The sequence below is a fragment of the Mauremys mutica genome, chromosome 3, assembly GCF_020497125.1.
Source record: "Mauremys mutica isolate MM-2020 ecotype Southern chromosome 3, ASM2049712v1, whole genome shotgun sequence".
Classification (NCBI taxonomy): Eukaryota; Metazoa; Chordata; order Testudines; family Geoemydidae; genus Mauremys; species Mauremys mutica.
This window is the reverse complement of record NC_059074.1, coordinates 84,010,858-84,029,733: the sequence shown is the minus strand read 5'-3', so window position 1 is coordinate 84,029,733 and position 18,876 is coordinate 84,010,858. Positions and strand designations below refer to the sequence as shown.

The window sequence follows — 18,876 nt, the reverse complement described above, 5'->3', positions numbered from 1 at the left end:
GCTGATAGCTAGGATAGTCAATGTGTTGTGCACCCCAGTCACTTTGGCACATTTGAAAACTCCACCCAAGGAGACCACTGTAGATGCAGTTAAAGATCTAGCACTGTGTTAATAAAATGCCCAGTGAAAGTGGCACTCACATAAACAATCTCTCTTCCCTGCACAGCACTAGGACATGTATAACACATGTGCAGGCAGAGTTTCTATCAGCAAGGCTTGTAGTACAACTTGAAGCTGCAGAGCACTAGCCCTGTGATTGGAGTTGCTATGGTGAGCAGAATTCTGTTTACACTTTCTCCTCCAGCTGACCCAGAGCAAGGCTGGGCAGCCAGCAGAGGAGCAGCAACCAAAGGAGGAAAAACCAGGAGACAGTGTGTGCAGTGGGGTGAGGGTGCCATGGGTCCCCTGCAATTGCAGCAGTTGATGGTGGTTGGGCTTCTCAAAGAGCCTGTGTTCCACGTGGCAAAGTGTACAGCAGAGGTAACTCCTCCCAGGCCATTGTTGCAGCAGAAGAAAGCAGACAGTTTGAAATCCTTCTTTTCTGTTTTTGCTTTCTATGGGCTCTAGGAACAGGAGATTGCAAAAACAGTGGCTGGCAAAACAGTGGTTGTTAAAATGAAATACAAGGCAAATTAGGAGACTGTCTGTGGTCCTAGATGTTTTTAAGAAATTAAGATTTAAAATTCTATATTTTGTTCTTTAGAGTTTATAATTTAATATTATGTATGCATTTATAATGTTCCCTTCACATTGGTATCTACTTATTGGTTGTACAGTTTTTTGTTGTCAAGCATGTGGTACTTAGGATCCTTCAATCGTTTATTCTAAAGCATTTATTACATACTGTGATGCCACACAAGATTTTAAATATAATGAAACGACATCTGACTTGCTCTGCAATCTTAGGCAAGTCACTTAACCTTTCTATGTGTTTCAATTTCCCCTACTGTAAAATTACAGTAAAAATACCTACCTTGCAGGGGTGTTGGGAGATTGAGACCTAGGTTCTTGGTCATAGCCAAGCAGCACACAGTTCAGCTTAGGATGGGGTGTGCAAATGTGACGTTTTGTTACACTAATCCTAAAAAGACTGGCTGTTGAGCTCGTCCCACCTCTTTATTTAGAGCAGCCTAAATTTACCAGCTGCAGATACAGCTGGGGAGGGAAAGGTACACCCTGTCCATGTTCATTTTTCCGTGGCCACATACTCTAATGCGGGAACAGAGAGTGGGGGTTCAGTAGAAGCCTCCTACACTGGGATGATCCTTCAGTGCCCAGCTACCCTGGCTGTAGGGTCATGATCTGTGTAAAGCACTGCAGAATCTAGGCCTTTAATTTGTTCATGTTTGTAATACATTTTGAGATTCTTAGACGGAAGGTACTAGAGAAATACAAATTATTATTGAGACATTGCAAACCAGCCTGAATAAAGGTCTAGAAAATATACTCCTGGAAACAATTCTGCACCCCAGGAGATGAGCCTAAATGGCCTAACAGGAATGTTCCATATCTAACTTCTACTGTATTGTTCATAAAATGATAGCAGTAACAAGAACTGGAACTCCCAAGTTCTAATCCTCACTGTGCCTCTGATTCACTCTCTGGCTTGGGACTGATCTTGCAAGATGCAACTCTCCATGAAGTCTAGAGAAACTGATGATGCTCAGAGAGAGCCAATGTCTCTGTGGCAGTTTCCCCATCTGCTTATCCTCCCTCCCTAATTGGGGTAGTGTGAGTATAACTAGTTAATGTTGGGAAAGCAGCAGCTTTTGCAAATGCTAAAAAACCTCTTAAGTTTAAAATCATAATTTAAAACTGTTTGTGTACTCTTATGTAACTGGCCGGAGCTATGTTACATGTGTGAAAAAACTGCCATGAAATAATCAAACTAAAACATAGTGCCTGGATCCTAATCTGTTTGAATAAGAGAATAGAAAATGTAATGGGAAAAATGTTTAAGTAAACTGCCTGTAAATAAATTTCTTTTATTTTGAAAATCTAGGCTCTGAGGCTGAATTTTCCGAACAAGATTGCAGAACCTGTAGTGCTTCCTCTGTTAGAATTTGCATGGCATGAATATTTACAGGAGAAAAAAAAGGTGCCTTTTTCCCCCCCTAAGTGAATTGCGCTTGAATTACCTAGTTTTAGTTCTGATTTGTCAAGTGAATGCTATCTTCTATGCAGTAGATAAAGATAAAGGTGTTCGATACCTTCTCCGAGTTCTGTTCATGATATCATTTGGTTGGTGCAGAAACAAATAAAATAAGCAGATATTTTGTTTGGTTTGGGAAAAAAACTAAGGTAGGACTAGCCCAAAAGAGGAGGGCAATGGTCTGTCCTTTTCTCTGTGGAAACTTTATTTTAAATATATTTGTAATGCTTGCAGAAGATACAGCATTGGGAAGCATTAGAAAGCCAAGTCCTGTATTTACAGCAGTTGTAGTAGCAAGTGCAAACTTCCCCAGATTGGCCTGCCAATGTGCCTGGATCCTAGTCTGAGGAGACCACTTCTAGGGTTGAACAGAATAGACCACCTTGTGCATCCATTTAGGTTTTGGCATCTCTGCTAAATCTGCCACTAAGAATTCAACTGTATTGGGTGGGGGTGTCTCTATCATAGAATTATAGAAATGTAGAACTGGGTGGCACCTCGAGTGGTCATCGAGTCCAGCCCCCTGTGTTGAGACAGGTACAAGTAAACGTAGACTATTCCAGTATCTTTCCAGGTATCAAAATTAGTCTGACTGGTGTACAATACCCTGGCTCCTCTTTGTTCCCCTTTTTAAAGAGAGGTACTATGTTTGCCCTTCTCCAATCCTCTGGGACTTCACCTGTCCTCTGAGTCATCAAATAATTGCTAACATTCCAAGATTGCCTCAGCTAGTTCCTTAAGTACCCTAGGTTGAATTTCATCAGGCCCTGCTGACTTGAATAAACCTAGCTGATCTAAATATTCTTTAACCTATTCTTTCCCTATTTTGTCTTGTGTTCCTTGCCCATTGTTGTTAATATTAATTATATTAGTCTTTAGTCACCATTTACCCTTTTAATGGAGATTGAAGCAAAATATGCTTTAAACATATCAGCCTTCTTGACATCATCAGTTCTTACCTCTCCTTCCCTGCTATACAGAGGACCCATGTTATTCTGAACTCTTTTTACCATTATCAATCTAGTCCCTCTTTGAACTGGAATTTTTACAACAGATAAGCAGTATTTTGAAGACTTTTAATTGAAATTAAGACTTCAGAGGTCTTATAGGCAACACTTATTACCATAGCGAAGCTAATATGCTGTATACGGAAGCTTGGGGCCAAATTCAGCCTCGGCATTAGTGAGCAGCATTATAGTGAAGACAATTGAATTGTGCCTGCTTTCACCTGGACTGAATTTACCCTACATCCTTACCGGCTAGGTTTGTCCTTGCCGTCTAATACATTTCACTATCACAATCTAATGAATCATGTTTAAAAAGTGAATGCTTAGGTATTTAGGCAATTTTTTCTCTGTATTAATGTATCTTGAGTCTCTGGGTTATTCCTATAATAAAGCTAATTCTGAAAGACAAGAAAGCCCCCATTAATATAATCTTTAATCTTTGTTATGTTAAATCCTAAAAAAAAAAATCTGACTTGCCTAATAGAGTCCTTACATATAACTACCGTAAAGATGCTTGTTCCAATGGCCAACAAAAATGGCTCAATCATTACAGTTGCCAAAATTGCAACTAAGGTCAACAAACATAGGGGCAACCTCTATTCCAGTCTAATCTATTTAGAGTCTTAGATATGCTAGTGATGTGCGTGGTATAAGAGCCTTGGGTCCATTAAAATCAATACAAATTGCAGACATATATCCAAAAGCAGAATTGGCTCTTAATTTCTTGTTTTATGATTTTATCAGTTACATATGTTGCTATATTGCATCATTGTTCATGTAGGCAAGCCCTTTGTCTCATTTGATGAGTTAATGAACAGCCAGCCAGGACATGAATGTCCTGTGCACAAACTTGCCATGCAGACCCTGCCACCAGCACTTTTAATGCATAGTAGCAGTGCCCCTATGTCAAGTCAGTGCATGGCAAGCTGGTGCACTACAGATTCATACCCTAGCTTGCTGTGTGCTAATTCACAAAGTAGACAAGCCCACCCTAGGCCATGTCTATGCTGAGTTTTCTTAGTATATCTAAATATATCTCCCATCATTGCTGTGGCACTGGAGCAGATAATGGGGAAGTATTAGAGTGGACCAGCTACCAGTGTTTTTACTCCCTGTTGTCTAGAGTTGCTCTGTTAAAAATTTCAGAAGTTGCTGAATACTAGGTCTCCCACCGTTACTTGCACTGATGAAATTGCACAAGTGCTATAGCAATGGTGGGAAAAATCTAAAAAAAAATCAGTGTAATTACAGCCCTCAAGACTCAACAATTACTGAAACTGTACTGAAATGTCGTTTAGAGCCCTTGCTTCTCTTGGGGAATCCTTGATTAATTATAGATAACTATAGGGGTTACACCTACTTTGGTGAATGGGTTTTGCCAAAGCAAACCTCCAAGCTGACCCAAAAGTGGAACCAGAATAATTGTTTTTATGATCATGTTCTGTTATAACAGGATTCTGGAAAGCTTTCTATAACTTTCGGACATTTATTCTTGATTCCAGGAGAAGTTGCAAAATATAGTTGTATGATTCCTTTGTTTTATTTTTCATGGTGGTGTTCTTAGGGGGGATGGAGTTTGGAAAGAGAGAGCATAAACACCTAACAAGTAAAAATGGAAAAAAAAATCCATCTAACTAGGTATTTATACCACATTCATCAGCATGGAATCTGAGTATGTATTACTGACTGCTTCTGTACTAAATCCAAAGTGTAATTCCTGCAGGTTTTCATTTTTTCTTCTAAATTCAGGAACTGAAAGGTGAAACCTGGGAGTATCCCTCCAGCGTGATGTGTTTTATTGATGGCCAATTGCTGGGAAGTGAACAAGAACTGCTCAAGTGGGCTTATGACAAGTGGAACTACCAAGATTTTAAACCTGTGGCACTTTACCAAGCTATTACTGAGGATTTTTGCACCAAACATATGCAAAACAGCAAGGCAGGTTACAGTGGTTTCTAAAAGGAAATTGTAGGGTCTGTTACCAGCTATATGCTATCTAGCTGTAATTATTTGATGTGACTTATCAATGGGTTGCTTGTTTGCTTGCAATTTGGTGGGTAGTGGGGTCTTGGAGCGGGGATAGGAGGGATTGATACTTTCTAGACATGACTTCATAGATCCATCCATATAAATTTGCAGTATGGTTGCCACCCAGTTTTTGACTTCTTGATTTGCACTCTCAATGTCTAAGACCATAGACTTACAATGAAGTTCATGCCGCTATCATACTAAAGGACTTTTGGTGAAATACACTGACTAGTGATCTTGAGCAGAAAACTAATCAGAGTGCTCCCTGCCCTACCTCATGCTTACTGGGCAAAATGGCAAACCCAACAAGAAATGAAAGGAGACAACTGCACTGTAGTGCCTAGTTCCTCTCTACCCTCCCACCACCACATGGAAGGTGGTGAAATAATCACTGGAATCCCACCAGAGTTGTTTCCATACCCAAGGAAAGGAGATGGGAGATTTTGTTTCTCCTAGCAGCCAAGAGGGGAGGGAAATTGTGGAAAGCCACCTCCTACTAGCAGTGAGGAGGAAGAGGAAGGAAAGAATGTCCCCTCACTCAGCAGCCAGGGAATATAGACGGAATAGAGCTAAGTTGTTTCTGGTCAGAACTGGAATGAAAACTGCAGAAATGCCAAAGAAAGGAATGCTCTTGTGAAATTTCAGCTAGGACCAAAATCAAAAGTGCTATGAATCTCATGAGTAAACCTATTCTCTTGAGATTTCCAGACGAGTTTTGTAGACTCAGAATGTGTCTACTCTGCAGCTGGGAGCAAGCCTCCCACTCTGGGTAGACAGACTTATCCTAGCAGGGCTTAAGCTAGCAGGCTAAAAATAGGAGTATGGATGTTGCAGCTCAGGCTGGTGCTTGGGCTCTCAAGTCCACACAACTCCAACCTGAGATACCTGAGTGCCCATACTTCTATTTTTAGTGAACTAATTCAAGCCCCACTAGTGTGAATCTATCTACCTGAGCTGGGAGGCTTGCTTCCAGCTGCTGTGTAGACATACCCTCCAGGGGTGAAATCCTGGCTCCATCAAAGTCATTGGCAAAAACTGACTTCAGCGGGGCCATGGTTTGTCCCAGGATGTCCAGATAAGCTTCAGACAAGCAGCTGAACTTTTCGATGCTTTTCCAAACACTATTATGTTTGATTAATGGGTTAATTCTTGTGAATGTTTCTGGAAAATCTAATTCAGTTGTCATAGAATTTTTTAAAAAATCTTTTTCCTATCAGAGATCAATTTATCCTTTTAAAAAAAAAAAGCTGAATTATTAAGTATGCTTCTTGCCGACTGGAGTTTAATTATTTACCTCCTTATATCTAACCAGTGATCTGCCATCCAGCAAAATTATTCCATTTGGTCTAGCAGTCAGTGTTGCTATGGATTAATTGGTTGTGATCTTACATGGGCTTCAGTGAACCTGCACCTGCTTACACCAGTGATGAAATGGGCCCAGCCTGATATAATGCAATATAATGGTGTTTTTTGTCCAAGAATGACCTGAAACTTACTGAATGTTTTGTTTCAACAAAATACTAGATTATATAGCTAATATTTTATTATTTCTAAAAGCTGTTTTGATACCTAATTATGGGTCCATTTAGATGTTCATTATAAAAAGAAACCTGAGCACATTTTACTGAGCAACTAAACTGTGTCTTTCATCATAATAGTAAACACTTAGAAGATATTTGACTTTTTTTTTAAACTGGATTTTTTTTTCCTGATTTAAACAGCATGTGTTTGTGTACTTGGACATAGCTATTCAGGAACAGCCCACAGGCACCTTGTTATTTGAGGTAAGATACAGAAGAAAAGAGCAAACATGAGGCCCTGTCATGCAGCCCTTATCTCAAGAGAAAGGGCTGCAGGATCTGACCTTTTGACGTTATTTACAAATGTATTCCCTTCATTTTGCAGCTCTATTCTGATATGTGTCCCAAAACCTGTGCGAATTTTCGTTCTTTGTGTACAGGAGAAGCAGGGACCTCTCGCAGTGGTATGGAGCTTACTTATAAAGAGTCAGTTTTTCATCGATTAGTAAAAAATGGCTGGATACAAGGAGGAGGTGGGTTTAAAAACATCTTCTGTAAATCTGGTGTAACTCAGATTTTGGATAGAATAATCAGCATGAAAAGTAGATTTTGTCCAACAAAATAAACCTGAACTTAGAGATGTAACCAATTTGTGATGGACAAGATTTTAACTGAGGTGTATATACAACAAAAAGCAGTGTCTTCTCTCTTGGTGATCTTGTTCCCTAATTATAGGCGAAACATGGATAAGGAATCAATAGTCCGTATTATTTTTTTAATTAGCCAAAAGTTTTTCACAAGTCTCTTTGGCAAGAAATTAGGAAATTAGCTGGAAACATTTAAACACTGAGAAAATCCATAAGAAACATCCTATGTGTTTTGTATAGCTTACTTTACAGGAGTATTTAACCATTCATATATATATATATATATATATATATATATATATATGTCACCAAAACCTTTATTTTTATATATATATAAAAATATATATATAAAAATATATATATAAAAATAAAGGTTTTGGTGACATGAAGCATATTTGAACATTGGGGTTGTGCATGAAAAGTGTCATTATGAATCTAAGAAATAGCTTAGTAAATGATGAGTAATCCAAGAAAACAGAGCATTTCAGTAAAAGTAAACATAGGTGTGTTTGAAGGGATTTCCTTCATTTCTTCCTCTCAGCTTCTCTTCCTTCCTACTCCAAACATTGTTTACTTAATACCGTTTTAAGATCAGATTTCCAAGACATCCTTTTTGCTTTCCCCAAGTAACTCATTTAATAGAAATACATATGAGGTCCAGAAGAGCAATTTAAAATAATTGGTTTACTTCTGACGAGGGTTTCCTTTTACCTGACTGGCATATACAAGAGTTTAAATAAATGAACACAAACTGTTTGTTTGTTTTTTGTTTTTCAAACTCTTTTCAATTGTGTTCTTATGTTTCCTGTACTTGTCAGCTTTGTGTAATGGCTAGGAGTTTACTAAAGCCTTGCTGGGCTGACTTGCTATATTATCAGATCCTTATTTTCATCATCCCTTGTTCTAAGCACAGGTAATTATTTATGGGTACAAGGCGTATTCACTGTGGCACATTTTTCATATACTGAAATACACTCTTGAAGTATGTTACTAAACATTGGAAACTAGGTACGCAGGTACTTGTATTAGCATAGCAGCAAGAAGGTATTTTATTTTTATATATATATTATAAAATATGTTTCTTATTGTATATATGGAGTAGTTATTTCTGGAAACACCACCTCTTGGAGTGAGAGATTAATTCATTCTGCAGTCCCAGTAAGGCCCCAATCCTGCAGCTGATAGCATGCAGGCAGACTTGCACCTGTGTAGAGACCACTGAATTCAAACCAGACTCCATACAGGTGCAGCAATCCACCTGCATATTATCAGTTGCAAGATTGGGACCCATGTCCTTAACCTCTGTTGAAACTGTCCAGTGAAAGTGCCAATTAATGCCAGTGGTGAACATTTGTATTCTGTCACTTTTGTCTAATCATATACAGACATAACAGCTGGAAGAGGAGACGGTGGTGAGTCAATTTATGGACCCACTTTTGAAGGTATAGTTAAATTTCCTTATCTTACCATGCATAAGCCAAACTTCAGGTAAATAACTGGATTTTCACTGAAGTGTTCTCAGGTTTAGTTTTTTTTTTTTTCTTTCATTTTTATCACTTACATCTCAACAGCGGTTTCAGACTTTCTCGTATCAGTCAGGATTATTCTCTATTTGTTATTAACATAGTTCTCCCGGCAAACTGGTTTAGTGGGTTGATTTTCTGACTGGTAATCCTGGCTCTGCCACTGAATCACTATATGATTTTTCAGCTTCACCTGTCTGTGTCCTTTTTCTCCAACTGTAAAATAAGGATAATACTTAACCTACCTGACAGGAATGTTACGAACATTCATGCTTGTAAAAGGGCTTTGAGAATTTGAAGCACTATAATAGGTAAATGCAAGTATGGGTTCTGTGCTTCCACTGATACCACACATTCATTTGTGATGATTCTCAGGATGGCCAGGACTGTGAAAAACCTTGTTACCCCACTGCCTCCAGCAGTAGAAAGACTTTCTGGTGATTATGTCAAGGAGCTGACATCCAGTTAATCAGCCTGTTAGCCACCCAAACAATCTTCTCAGGGCTCTGCCTGCCCTTACTTTCCCTGACAGCTGTAACCAATAGATACATCCCAGTCCCCAAGCCCTCTGAAGCACCTCCCTCTAGTGTTCAGCCCCTTATTGACTGAACACTAACAGTAATACTGTGCCTGCTGTCCCCAAGGGAACACTATATACCAGCTTCCACAATTCAACTCAGGATCAGCTCTTTGTGCAATACCACAGCACTAAGATATGTTTATAGCGAAAACAATCATAAATGTATTATCGAAGACCAAGATATGAGATAGTGATTAAGAATGATGGATATAGAAGGATTACATATAAAACAAAATAAGTATATGCTTTTTAGAGACTAAACTTCACAGGCTAACCTCCTTTCTAAAGCAGTCTTATCTTACCCAAAGGGTTTTTCAGCATTTCCTTCCAAGGCTGGTTGAGATCCCATTTTTATGAATGTAAATGCACTGTCAGTTTACTTCCAAGGTACAGGATAAAAGGGGTTTCTCCTTGACTTCTGCTTATATCCCAAAGTCCTTGGTCTGTCCTCAGTGACAATAGAACCCGTCTCTTGTTTTTTCTATTGATTTCATATCCTCCTGTTGACTTTGTATGTAAATGACTCCCCACTATTATTTACAATGCTTACTTTACCTGCAGACCAACAGAGACAGGTGAATGAACATTCTTTGTCTGGCAGAAACCTGTTTGTCTACTCTCCCTTAATACAGACTTTATGAACATATTTTTAGTATACATAACTTTTAAAATAGTATATGTACATACATTTGATGACAATATTCATAACCAGTGGGGCACTGGCTTTCATTTAAGACCTCACATGATTTTCTTCATGGATAAATATTTTGAAAGAAGTGTGCTACGTATAGCGAGTTTGTCAAGCCTGCTAGGAGTTGCTGTTACAGAAGAGCAAAACCTTTGCCAGCTGGCACCAATGGGCCTCTGTGTCACATCATTACACTGGGATGGTTTAAATATGCTGAAATTAATGGAAGTAACTTGTTCACTCTGAGAAAACTAGAATCAGGCAGCTTTAGAGTCTTAGGACCAGATTTTGATCTCATTTATACAGCATTGTTACTTCACTGACTTTATGGAGTTACCCCTGATTTACACCAGAGTGAGAACAGAGCCAGACCCTTAGGGTACGTCTACACTACGGGATTATTCCGATTTTACATAAACTGGTTTAGTAAAACAGATTGTATAAAATCGAGTGCACACGGCCACACTAAGCACATTAATTCGGCGATGTGCATCCACGGTCCGAGGCTAGCATTGATTTCTGGAGTGTTGCACTGTGGGTAGCTATTCCGTAGCTATCCCATAGTTCCCGCAGTCTCCCCCGCCCCTTGGAATTCTGGGTTGAGATCCCAGTGCCTGATGGGGCAAAAATCATTGTCGCGGGTGGTTCTGGGTAAATGTCATCAGTCATTCCTTCCTCTGGGAAAGCAACGGCAGATAATCATTTCGCGCCCTTTTCCCCTGGATTGCCCTGGCAGACGCCATTAGCATGGCAACCACAGAGCCTGTTTTGCCTTTTGTGACTGTCACCGTATGTGTACTAGATGCCGCTGACAGAGGCGATTCAGCAGCGCTACACAGCAGCATTCATTTGCTTTTGCATGATAGCAGAGATGGTTATCAGCCTTTCTATACCATCTACCACGCCATTGTAAATTGGCAATGAGATGACGGTTACCAGTCCTTCTATGCTGTACCATCTGCTGCTGTCATAGGTGCCCCTGGCTGAGATCGGCCGGGGGCGCAAAAGACAAAAAAATGGGAATGACTCCCTGAGTCAATCCCTCCTTTATGGTATCTAAAAATAGAATCAGTCCTGCCTAGAATATGGGGCAAGTGTACTAGAGAACCAGTGTATCAGAGAGCACAGCCGCTCCGTGTCAGATCCCACAGAAATGATGAGCTGTATGCCATTCACAGGGGGTGCCCCTGCAACAACCCCACCTGTTGATTCCCTCCTCCCCCAGCCTTCCTGGGCTACCGTTGCAGTGTCCCCCCATTTGTGTGATGAGAGTGCAGGAATAAGAAACAGTGACTTGTTTAGTGAGATAAAATGAGTGGAAGGCAGCCTCCAGCTGCTATGATAGTCCAGACAGGACATTAAGCAGTGTGGGGGAGAGGAGCCCAGCATCCCGCTGCTATGATAGTCCAGGCAGAACAGAATCTTTTCTTTACACATGAAGGGCGGGGGCTGATGGAGCTCAGCCCCCTGTTGCTATGATGAAGATGGTTACCAGCCGTTCTGTACTATCTACTGGGAATGATCAGGAGTTTTTTAGCCAGGCGCCCCCAGCCGACCTCACCGGAGGCCAGCCAAGAGCACTCATGGGCTGATGATGAGGACGGATACCAGTCCTATTGTACTGCACCATCTGCCACAAGGCTGATGATGACGATGGATATCAGCCATATTGTACCATCAGCCACCAAGGAGGGGGGGCGAGGATGCTGCCGTTGACTGCTGCAGCATCGTGTCTATCAGCAGCATTCAGTAAACATAGGGTGACATTTAAGAGTCGAGAGGATTTTTTTTCCCTTTTGCTTCTGGAGGTGGGTGAGGGGGGTAAATTGACGAGCTATGCCCTGAACCACCGCGGACAATGTGTTTGACACTACAGGCATTGGGAGCTCAGCCAAGAATGCAAATGCTTTTTGGAGACTGCAGGAACTGTGGGATAGCTTGAGTCCGCAGTCCCCCATCCCTCCCTCCATGAGCGTCCATTTGATTCTTTGGCTTTCCGTTATGTTTGTCACGCAGCAATGTGCTGAGTCCCTGCTGTGGCCTCTGTCTGGAGATTTTTTAAAAATGCTTTGGAATTTCGTCTTCTGTAACGGAGCTCTGATAGAACAGATTTGCCTGCCCATACAGCGATCACATCCGTACGGTCCATGCTGGAGCTCTTTTTGGATTTTGATTTCGGACTGCATCGCCACCTGTGCTGATCGGAGCTCCACGCTGGGCAAACAGGAAATGATATTCAAAAGTTCGCGGGGCTTTTCCTGTCTACCTGGCCAGTGCATCCGAGTTCAGATTGCTGTCCAGAGCGGTCAGTGGTGCACTGTGGGATACCGCCCGGAGGCCAATACCATCAATTTGCGGCCACACTAACCCTAATCCGATATGGTAATACCGATATTAGTGCTATTCCTCTCGTTAGGGAGGAGTACAGATACCAGTTTAAAGAGCCCTTTATATCGATATAAAGGGCCTCTTAGTGTGGACGGGTGTGGCGTTAAATCGGTTTAACGCTCCTAAAACTGGTTTAAACGTGTAGTGTAGACCAGGCCTTAGTCTCGCAACTCTGTGAGAATCTAGAATTACCGAACAGGAGCTACATATCATAACATCAAACCAAAGGTGCAAACCCCTATAATCATAAAGAGTAATAAAAAGAATAATATAATTGTCAATGGCAGAGCAATATTTAAGAAAAACAACTCAAATAAAGAGTCAAAGCAGCAAGTTAAAGGGGAGAGGGTCTGTTTAGATTAACAAATAGCCATAAAGATATTTTATGACAGTTAAAACCAGCTGGGAACTAGTTTATATTCTCTTACATAAAGCATCTTTACTGCCAGTGTTGCAAGCTGTCACATTTCAGCAAACTTGCCATCAGCCAACAGTTCAGAACTGCCAAGTGTAACTGCATGTAGTGTTGTAGCCATGTTGGTCCCAGGATACTGGAGAGACAAGGTGGGTGAGGTAATTGCTTTTATTAGACAAACTTCTGTTAGTGAGAAAGACAAGCTTTCGAGCCACACAATGCTCTTCTTGAAGTCAGTCCAATAAAAGATATTACCTCACCCACTAAGTGTAACTGCAGTCTTTATTTTCAAAGACAGTTAAGTTTTCAGTGACAAGAAGTGAGTCATACTTTGAGACTGCAGGACTAAGCAAAAGGGCCAAAGTTTGCATTTAAACTATATCCAGGTAATTGGACTGTTTTTAGGAACATATGAATTATTGCCACGGTGCTGCCTTGCAGGAAAGTTTACAGGAACTTTCAAGTCATTGAAAATTAAACAAGTGATTCCCACAAAGCCTACAAACTTTTCTGAGAGTCCCTGTCACTTTCCCTCAGGCACCACTGCACATTGCCTACCAAAAATTGGGCAAGAGAAAGTCAGAGAGTGGCCTGTTCTCCCTCCAACATCACATGCACCTGGAGCAGTGTGAAGCACAGATCCTCAGAACACAGGATTCTCATCAAGAAAGTAACCTGTTTCCTGAGGAAACCATCAATCAGGTCTATAAGCTAAATCAATGGAAACCAAAACATTTTAATAACGTGCTAGAAATCTTCATCCGATTCCTCTTCCCCACCCCCGCTGCATAGATAGCTAATACAGACTGTACTGTAACACTTCCAGCTGTGCATCTGCTATTCTTTATATGTTCTTTCAATGCACCTGCTCCAGAGCTGTTCTGGAAACTGGGGGCTTTCATGCTGGCAGGAACAATCTGGGCAATCCTAAAACAGACAGCAGTGTGCACTGGGCAGCCCTAGGTGGGGGAGAGTGCCTGAGGCACAACCTCTGCTGTTGCTCCTCCGGGACTGATGTAGCCCCACACTGCTCTGTGCAGGATTGTGGCATAAATGCCACAATCTAGTCCTTAATATTTTATAGTGCTTTACATATACAACATGCTGTTCCAATGTTAATCCTCACATCTGTGTGAGGTAAGTAGTGTGTTCGCCATTTTACAGATAAGGAAAACTAAGAAGAAAAATGACTAGCCCAAGGCCACACAGCAAGACACTGGCAGAGTCAGGATTAGACTTAGAGGATTTAGTGACTTGCAACTCAGTGTTTGTTCTTCCAGACAAACCCAGTACCTGTCATTTGTTATCTTGGAGAGAAGCTTATCTTTTATCACTCTTGTAACTCTATTTGAGGCGGCAGTAGATATTATAGGATTAGGAAAGTAATTTAATTTTAAAATAGACTTAATTTGAGTTCTGTCAACCTTATAATTGTCCATAAAAGAAATTTTATTACCCTCTTTCACACACCACAAATACCGATTCTTCAAAAGAGAAGATTGCCCATATTGAACCCTCTTTTAAAATTAAAAGATAATCATTCTTTTCAGTCCTTCATAAAGGTGCTCACTCAGATATGGAATTTTAATGTGATTATATGGCTTTCCTACTGTTTTCCACCAAACTATTTACATAGATATTTTTGCTGTCTGAGAACAGTGACAGATGCCACTCACAGATGCTAAGATTCTATGAATGTCCACAGTTGACAAACATCCATTCACTGCAATATTCTGTGAAATGACTGGGATGTTTCTACATTTCCCTGAAATTAGCGCAAAGTAGTGAGGTAATTACAGAGAACCACTTGGACTGAAGTGTCCTTTTCTAAAACAAGGAAGCCTAATCCAAAATTAGACTGCTGAAGTAATTACTGCAATTCACAAGCAGCAGCATAGGAGCAACTGCTTCATTTAGAATTTAATAGCCATTTTTATTAATTAGTTTGAGAGAACAGTCCTCAAATAGAGTAAGAATAACAAAACATGGAAGAAGAATAAAATCCCTACTCACATCTTCAGCCCAAATTTCCATCATTCCTTTGGAGTTTGTGAAGAGCTCTCCTTGGGTTCTTGCTTACACAATGACACATCAGCCTAAGCAGCAAAGGGGCTTAGAGATGTTTCAGCTTGCAGATCTGTATCAATTCCTCCACCATCCCCATCCCCCAGGCATATCTCACATTCCTTCTGTGACCTCCTGTCCACCACCATTCATTCTCTGAGGCTTTCCACTCTTTCTTTCCCTCCCTGGCCTCCCTCTCCTCAGCTGACTCATGTTCATCAACAACTTTTTTCTCTTCTGCACCCTGTTCCTTGGGCTCTCCCACCTCCAAAATGTCTTGTGCTTTGCATCCATTACTCTTCTGCACCACGGAATGCTTCTGAAGAAAATCCAGGGATCACTCAGACGTCTTCAATTAAAAATCTGTTCTTTGTGCTATGAGTGTACTTGCTAAACAACTCTCCATCTTCTCCATGATAGCCTGTCATCCTTCCAAAATCCTGCTGCAAATACCTAAATTATCTGCCACTCCAGCCATGTTCTACCCCTCAACTAATCACCTCACCCTTCACAACAGTCCTAAGCAACTTGTCCTGGCCTTCAGGTCCCTTATAAGCTCCTGCCTACCTTTGTGCTCTTTTAGCTCTTCTCCCCATCCCTGCTGTAACTCCTTTGACTTGTTTGCTTTTTATTTGCTCGTTAACTCTCTATATGCAGCAAACAGCACTGAGCGAATCTTATAAATAAACATGCCAGTTATTGTAAGCTGTTCTGATAAAATAGCTTCTCTTTTATGTGATTTAGTTAATTGTGTTTAAGCATGGCATTGTGTAATGTGTACTTTGGTGAGAAAAGTAAGCTCTGTGGTGACAATGGCTGCATTGGATTTTTGGATTTTCTCTGATCGCTGCACATAACACTGAGCGAAGGTGGAAAGAAAATTGTAGCCCGGGGTCTTTCTTTTCATCCTCACCCCTGTCTAACGCCAAGGGAAGAAACTGCAATAAATCCAGTGTCACCACTGCTAACTCTCTCCCTTTTTATCCCATCCCATAGCCCCAGCTGGCCTTTAATCATAGTGCCCAGAACATGACAGAACTTAGTGCTCCCTAAAAATTAGCAACTGGAGGTTAATATGGAGGGTTAGAATGAGAGTCTAGGAGTCAACAGTTCTGGGTTCTACTTTTGGTTCTGCTGTTGACTTACCATCTGACTTGGGACAAGTCATTATGGCACAGAACTATGGGTACTTAGCACCACTGAAAATCAGGCCATTCACTTCTAAGTGCCTCAGTTTCCTCATCCATAAAATAAGAATAAGGCTAACCAGCCTATACATTGTTGTTTCTCAAGTGCTCTGAGATCCTCAAATAAAAGATGCTATAGCAGAGTTGTCATAATATTAAAAAAGTGTGCAGCATGTTAGCAACTACATTTTGAATATTTATCACTAAGGTTTTTTCCCAGGAGGAGAACCCAAAATTATTTCTTAACCTCTTTCTAGAAAGCAGAATCCAGTGATCCAGAGTCAAAGGAAGCTGTAATCCCCTTCATTTCTATTCAGTAGCTTGGGGGCAAGTTGAAGGGAGACCTGCTGAAAGGCTCCCAATGTACAGTATATAATAGGAAACAAAGTAATAAGAATTGGGGAGAGGGAGAAGGAAGAAAGGGGTTGTAGAAGAGGAGGGGCTGTAGCAGTTGCAACAGTGAGTAAAAGTGGAAGGAGGCAAACTAAATCTGATCATTTATTACTGTAAACTTTCTAGATGAAAACTTTTCCATTCCCCACAACAAAAGAGGGATTCTTGGGATGGCCAACAAGGGACGTCACAGCAATGGTTCACAGTTTTATATCACACTACAGCCAGCTCCCTATATGGATAAAAAATATGTGGCTTTTGGGTATGTAATTTTAAAATGTTTTTTAAAAAATACTCCTAGTTATCTAAGACACCATTGCCCAAGATTGAGATTCTGTGCTGCATCTCTGAGAGGCACAGCACAGAACTCGCAGCTCAGGGGCAGAGGGCTTAAGCCACTTTTGCACCCTCCCTGTCTGAAGCTACACCAGGGGCTAGAGAGGCTCCTGGCAAAACATAAGGCAGTCTGGGGCCCTGTGTATATCCAGGTCTATACAGTAGACTTTTGCTGTCATAGCTGTGGTGTTCAGAGGTGTGATGAGGTGTTATTGCTGACTGACATAGATGAGCCAGCAAAAATCCCTAGTGTAGACAATTATACCTGCAAAACTGCACTCAACTGCTATAGTGTATTTCGCTCAGGCAGGCTATAATAAGCTATACTGGAAAAAGCATAGTTTTGCCAGTATAAGATACATCCACACTAAAAGCACTTTGTCAGTACAGCATACTAGTACAGTTATATGGACAAAGTGCTCCTAATGTAGACTTGGCCCAAGAAAAAACAGCCTCCCAAAGATTGCAAAGATGTCCTGGGAAAGCAGCCTAGAGCTGCCTCTGCACTGCTTGCGCCAGGGGAATCCTTCCCCAGCCACAGCCAGGAGTGAAATCCTGGTCCCATTGAAGACAATGGCAAAACTCCCAATGACTTCAGTGGAGGCAGGATTTCACCCTGGGCCTTTTAAGATCCCTTTACCAAGCTAGCGGTTCCTAGCATAAAGGGACTGGGAGTGTGGGGGGCATGAGACTCTCATGCCAGGGTGATTATTGTCCAATGCACCATAGAGGAGTACAGCATTTCAAAACAAAAAAAAAAGGCATACCAATACAATATGCAAAAAACAAACTTAAAATAAGTTCTAACTGGATGTGTTTAAATCAGTGGCATCTGACTTTAATTCTACACTATACACTGGAGTCTCTTGTTATCTTACCAGGAACTCCCTGCTTTAAAGGCACAGGAAATTTCAAGCACGGCTCTTAAAACATTGCCCAATGTATAAACATACTATGAGCTTACTTTAGCAAGCGCAAAGAGGGCAGTTCAGCACTATATGGAGTTACCATGCTATAAATTGGCACACCACTCCCTACACCTTGGCCTTCCACAGGTATGCAACAGCATTCTGCAATAGCAATAGAAACTTTTACATTAAAATAGCTACTGCACACCTCATTGGCCTGTCCTGGACACAAGTTCCACATCAGTGATCCATTCACAACCTTCTAACATATCCTCTCCCCCTCCCCAATGCCTGTGCTAAAGATAAGGTGCAGAGTTCTCTACATGAACTGCTAGCAAACCCATGTGTACACAGCTTAATACAGAGTTTTATAAGATTGAGCCCTACACATTGCAGCTCAGGACAGTTTAGAATTGTAAATTGTTGTATTGGTTTCATGATTCAGATTAAGAAGAAAACTGATCTAAGACTTCAAAAAGTGTGTATGTGAGAAAGAGAGAGAGAAAGAGACCAAACCATTTTAATTAAATGCAGAACAATTTCTGACAATATTCCTCTTGACCTTTTTCTTCTTGAAAGGGAAGAAGAGTATTAGATATCATGGACACTTACAGCCACAAAATTCTGGAAAGGTGTCTACGTGCTGCAACGTTTATTGCTTTGAATAATTACAGCTACAGATACCTCAAAGTGTAGCATTTTTCTATCTCCTAAAATGCTAAATATTGGGATATTTTCAGAGCAAACAGCTGGAATGTTAATCTGCTGTGAAGAACAATCCTATAAAGAAAAGAACATACAAGACATGAACCCTTTATTTTAAGAGACAGCCATATTGAGAACACTATAGTTATGTAATTATAGCCTAATAGAAGGATTTCAGGGTTTCTAACTGACTTGCTCTGACCACTGACAGGCACTGAAGGTAGATAACACAGTTGTATTCACTACTAAATTAGTAAAAAAAACAGGAGTACTTGTGGCACCTTAAAGACTAACAAATTTATTTTAGCATGAGCTTTCGTGAGCTAAAGCTCACT

The 18,876-nt window shown here is 40.8% G+C and overlaps 1 protein-coding gene across 3 annotated transcripts in view; it reads left to right on the top strand.

Annotated features, from left to right (window-relative positions):
- Positions 1 to 295: 295 nt before the first annotated feature.
- PPIL6 (peptidylprolyl isomerase like 6) overlaps positions 296 to 18,876 on the top strand; it is a 38,507-nt gene continuing 19,926 nt past the window's right edge. The window contains exons 1-8 of one of the 3 annotated variants that reach the window (XM_045009555.1): positions 296 to 480; positions 2,003 to 2,098; positions 4,909 to 5,097; positions 6,909 to 6,971; positions 7,093 to 7,240; positions 8,740 to 8,796; positions 16,719 to 16,854; positions 18,416 to 18,768. In XM_045009555.1, the coding sequence (XP_044865490.1) occupies positions 397 to 480; positions 2,003 to 2,098; positions 4,909 to 5,097; positions 6,909 to 6,971; positions 7,093 to 7,240; positions 8,740 to 8,796; positions 16,719 to 16,854; positions 18,416 to 18,431 (789 nt within the window). In that variant the 5' untranslated portion in view covers positions 296 to 396 and the 3' untranslated portion in view covers positions 18,432 to 18,768. Of the gene's footprint in view, positions 481 to 2,002; positions 2,099 to 4,908; positions 5,098 to 6,908; positions 6,972 to 7,092; positions 7,241 to 8,739; positions 8,797 to 16,718; positions 16,855 to 18,415; positions 18,769 to 18,876 lie in introns of those variants that run through there. The other 2 variants (XR_006578000.1, XM_045009553.1) reach the window with 2 other exon arrangements.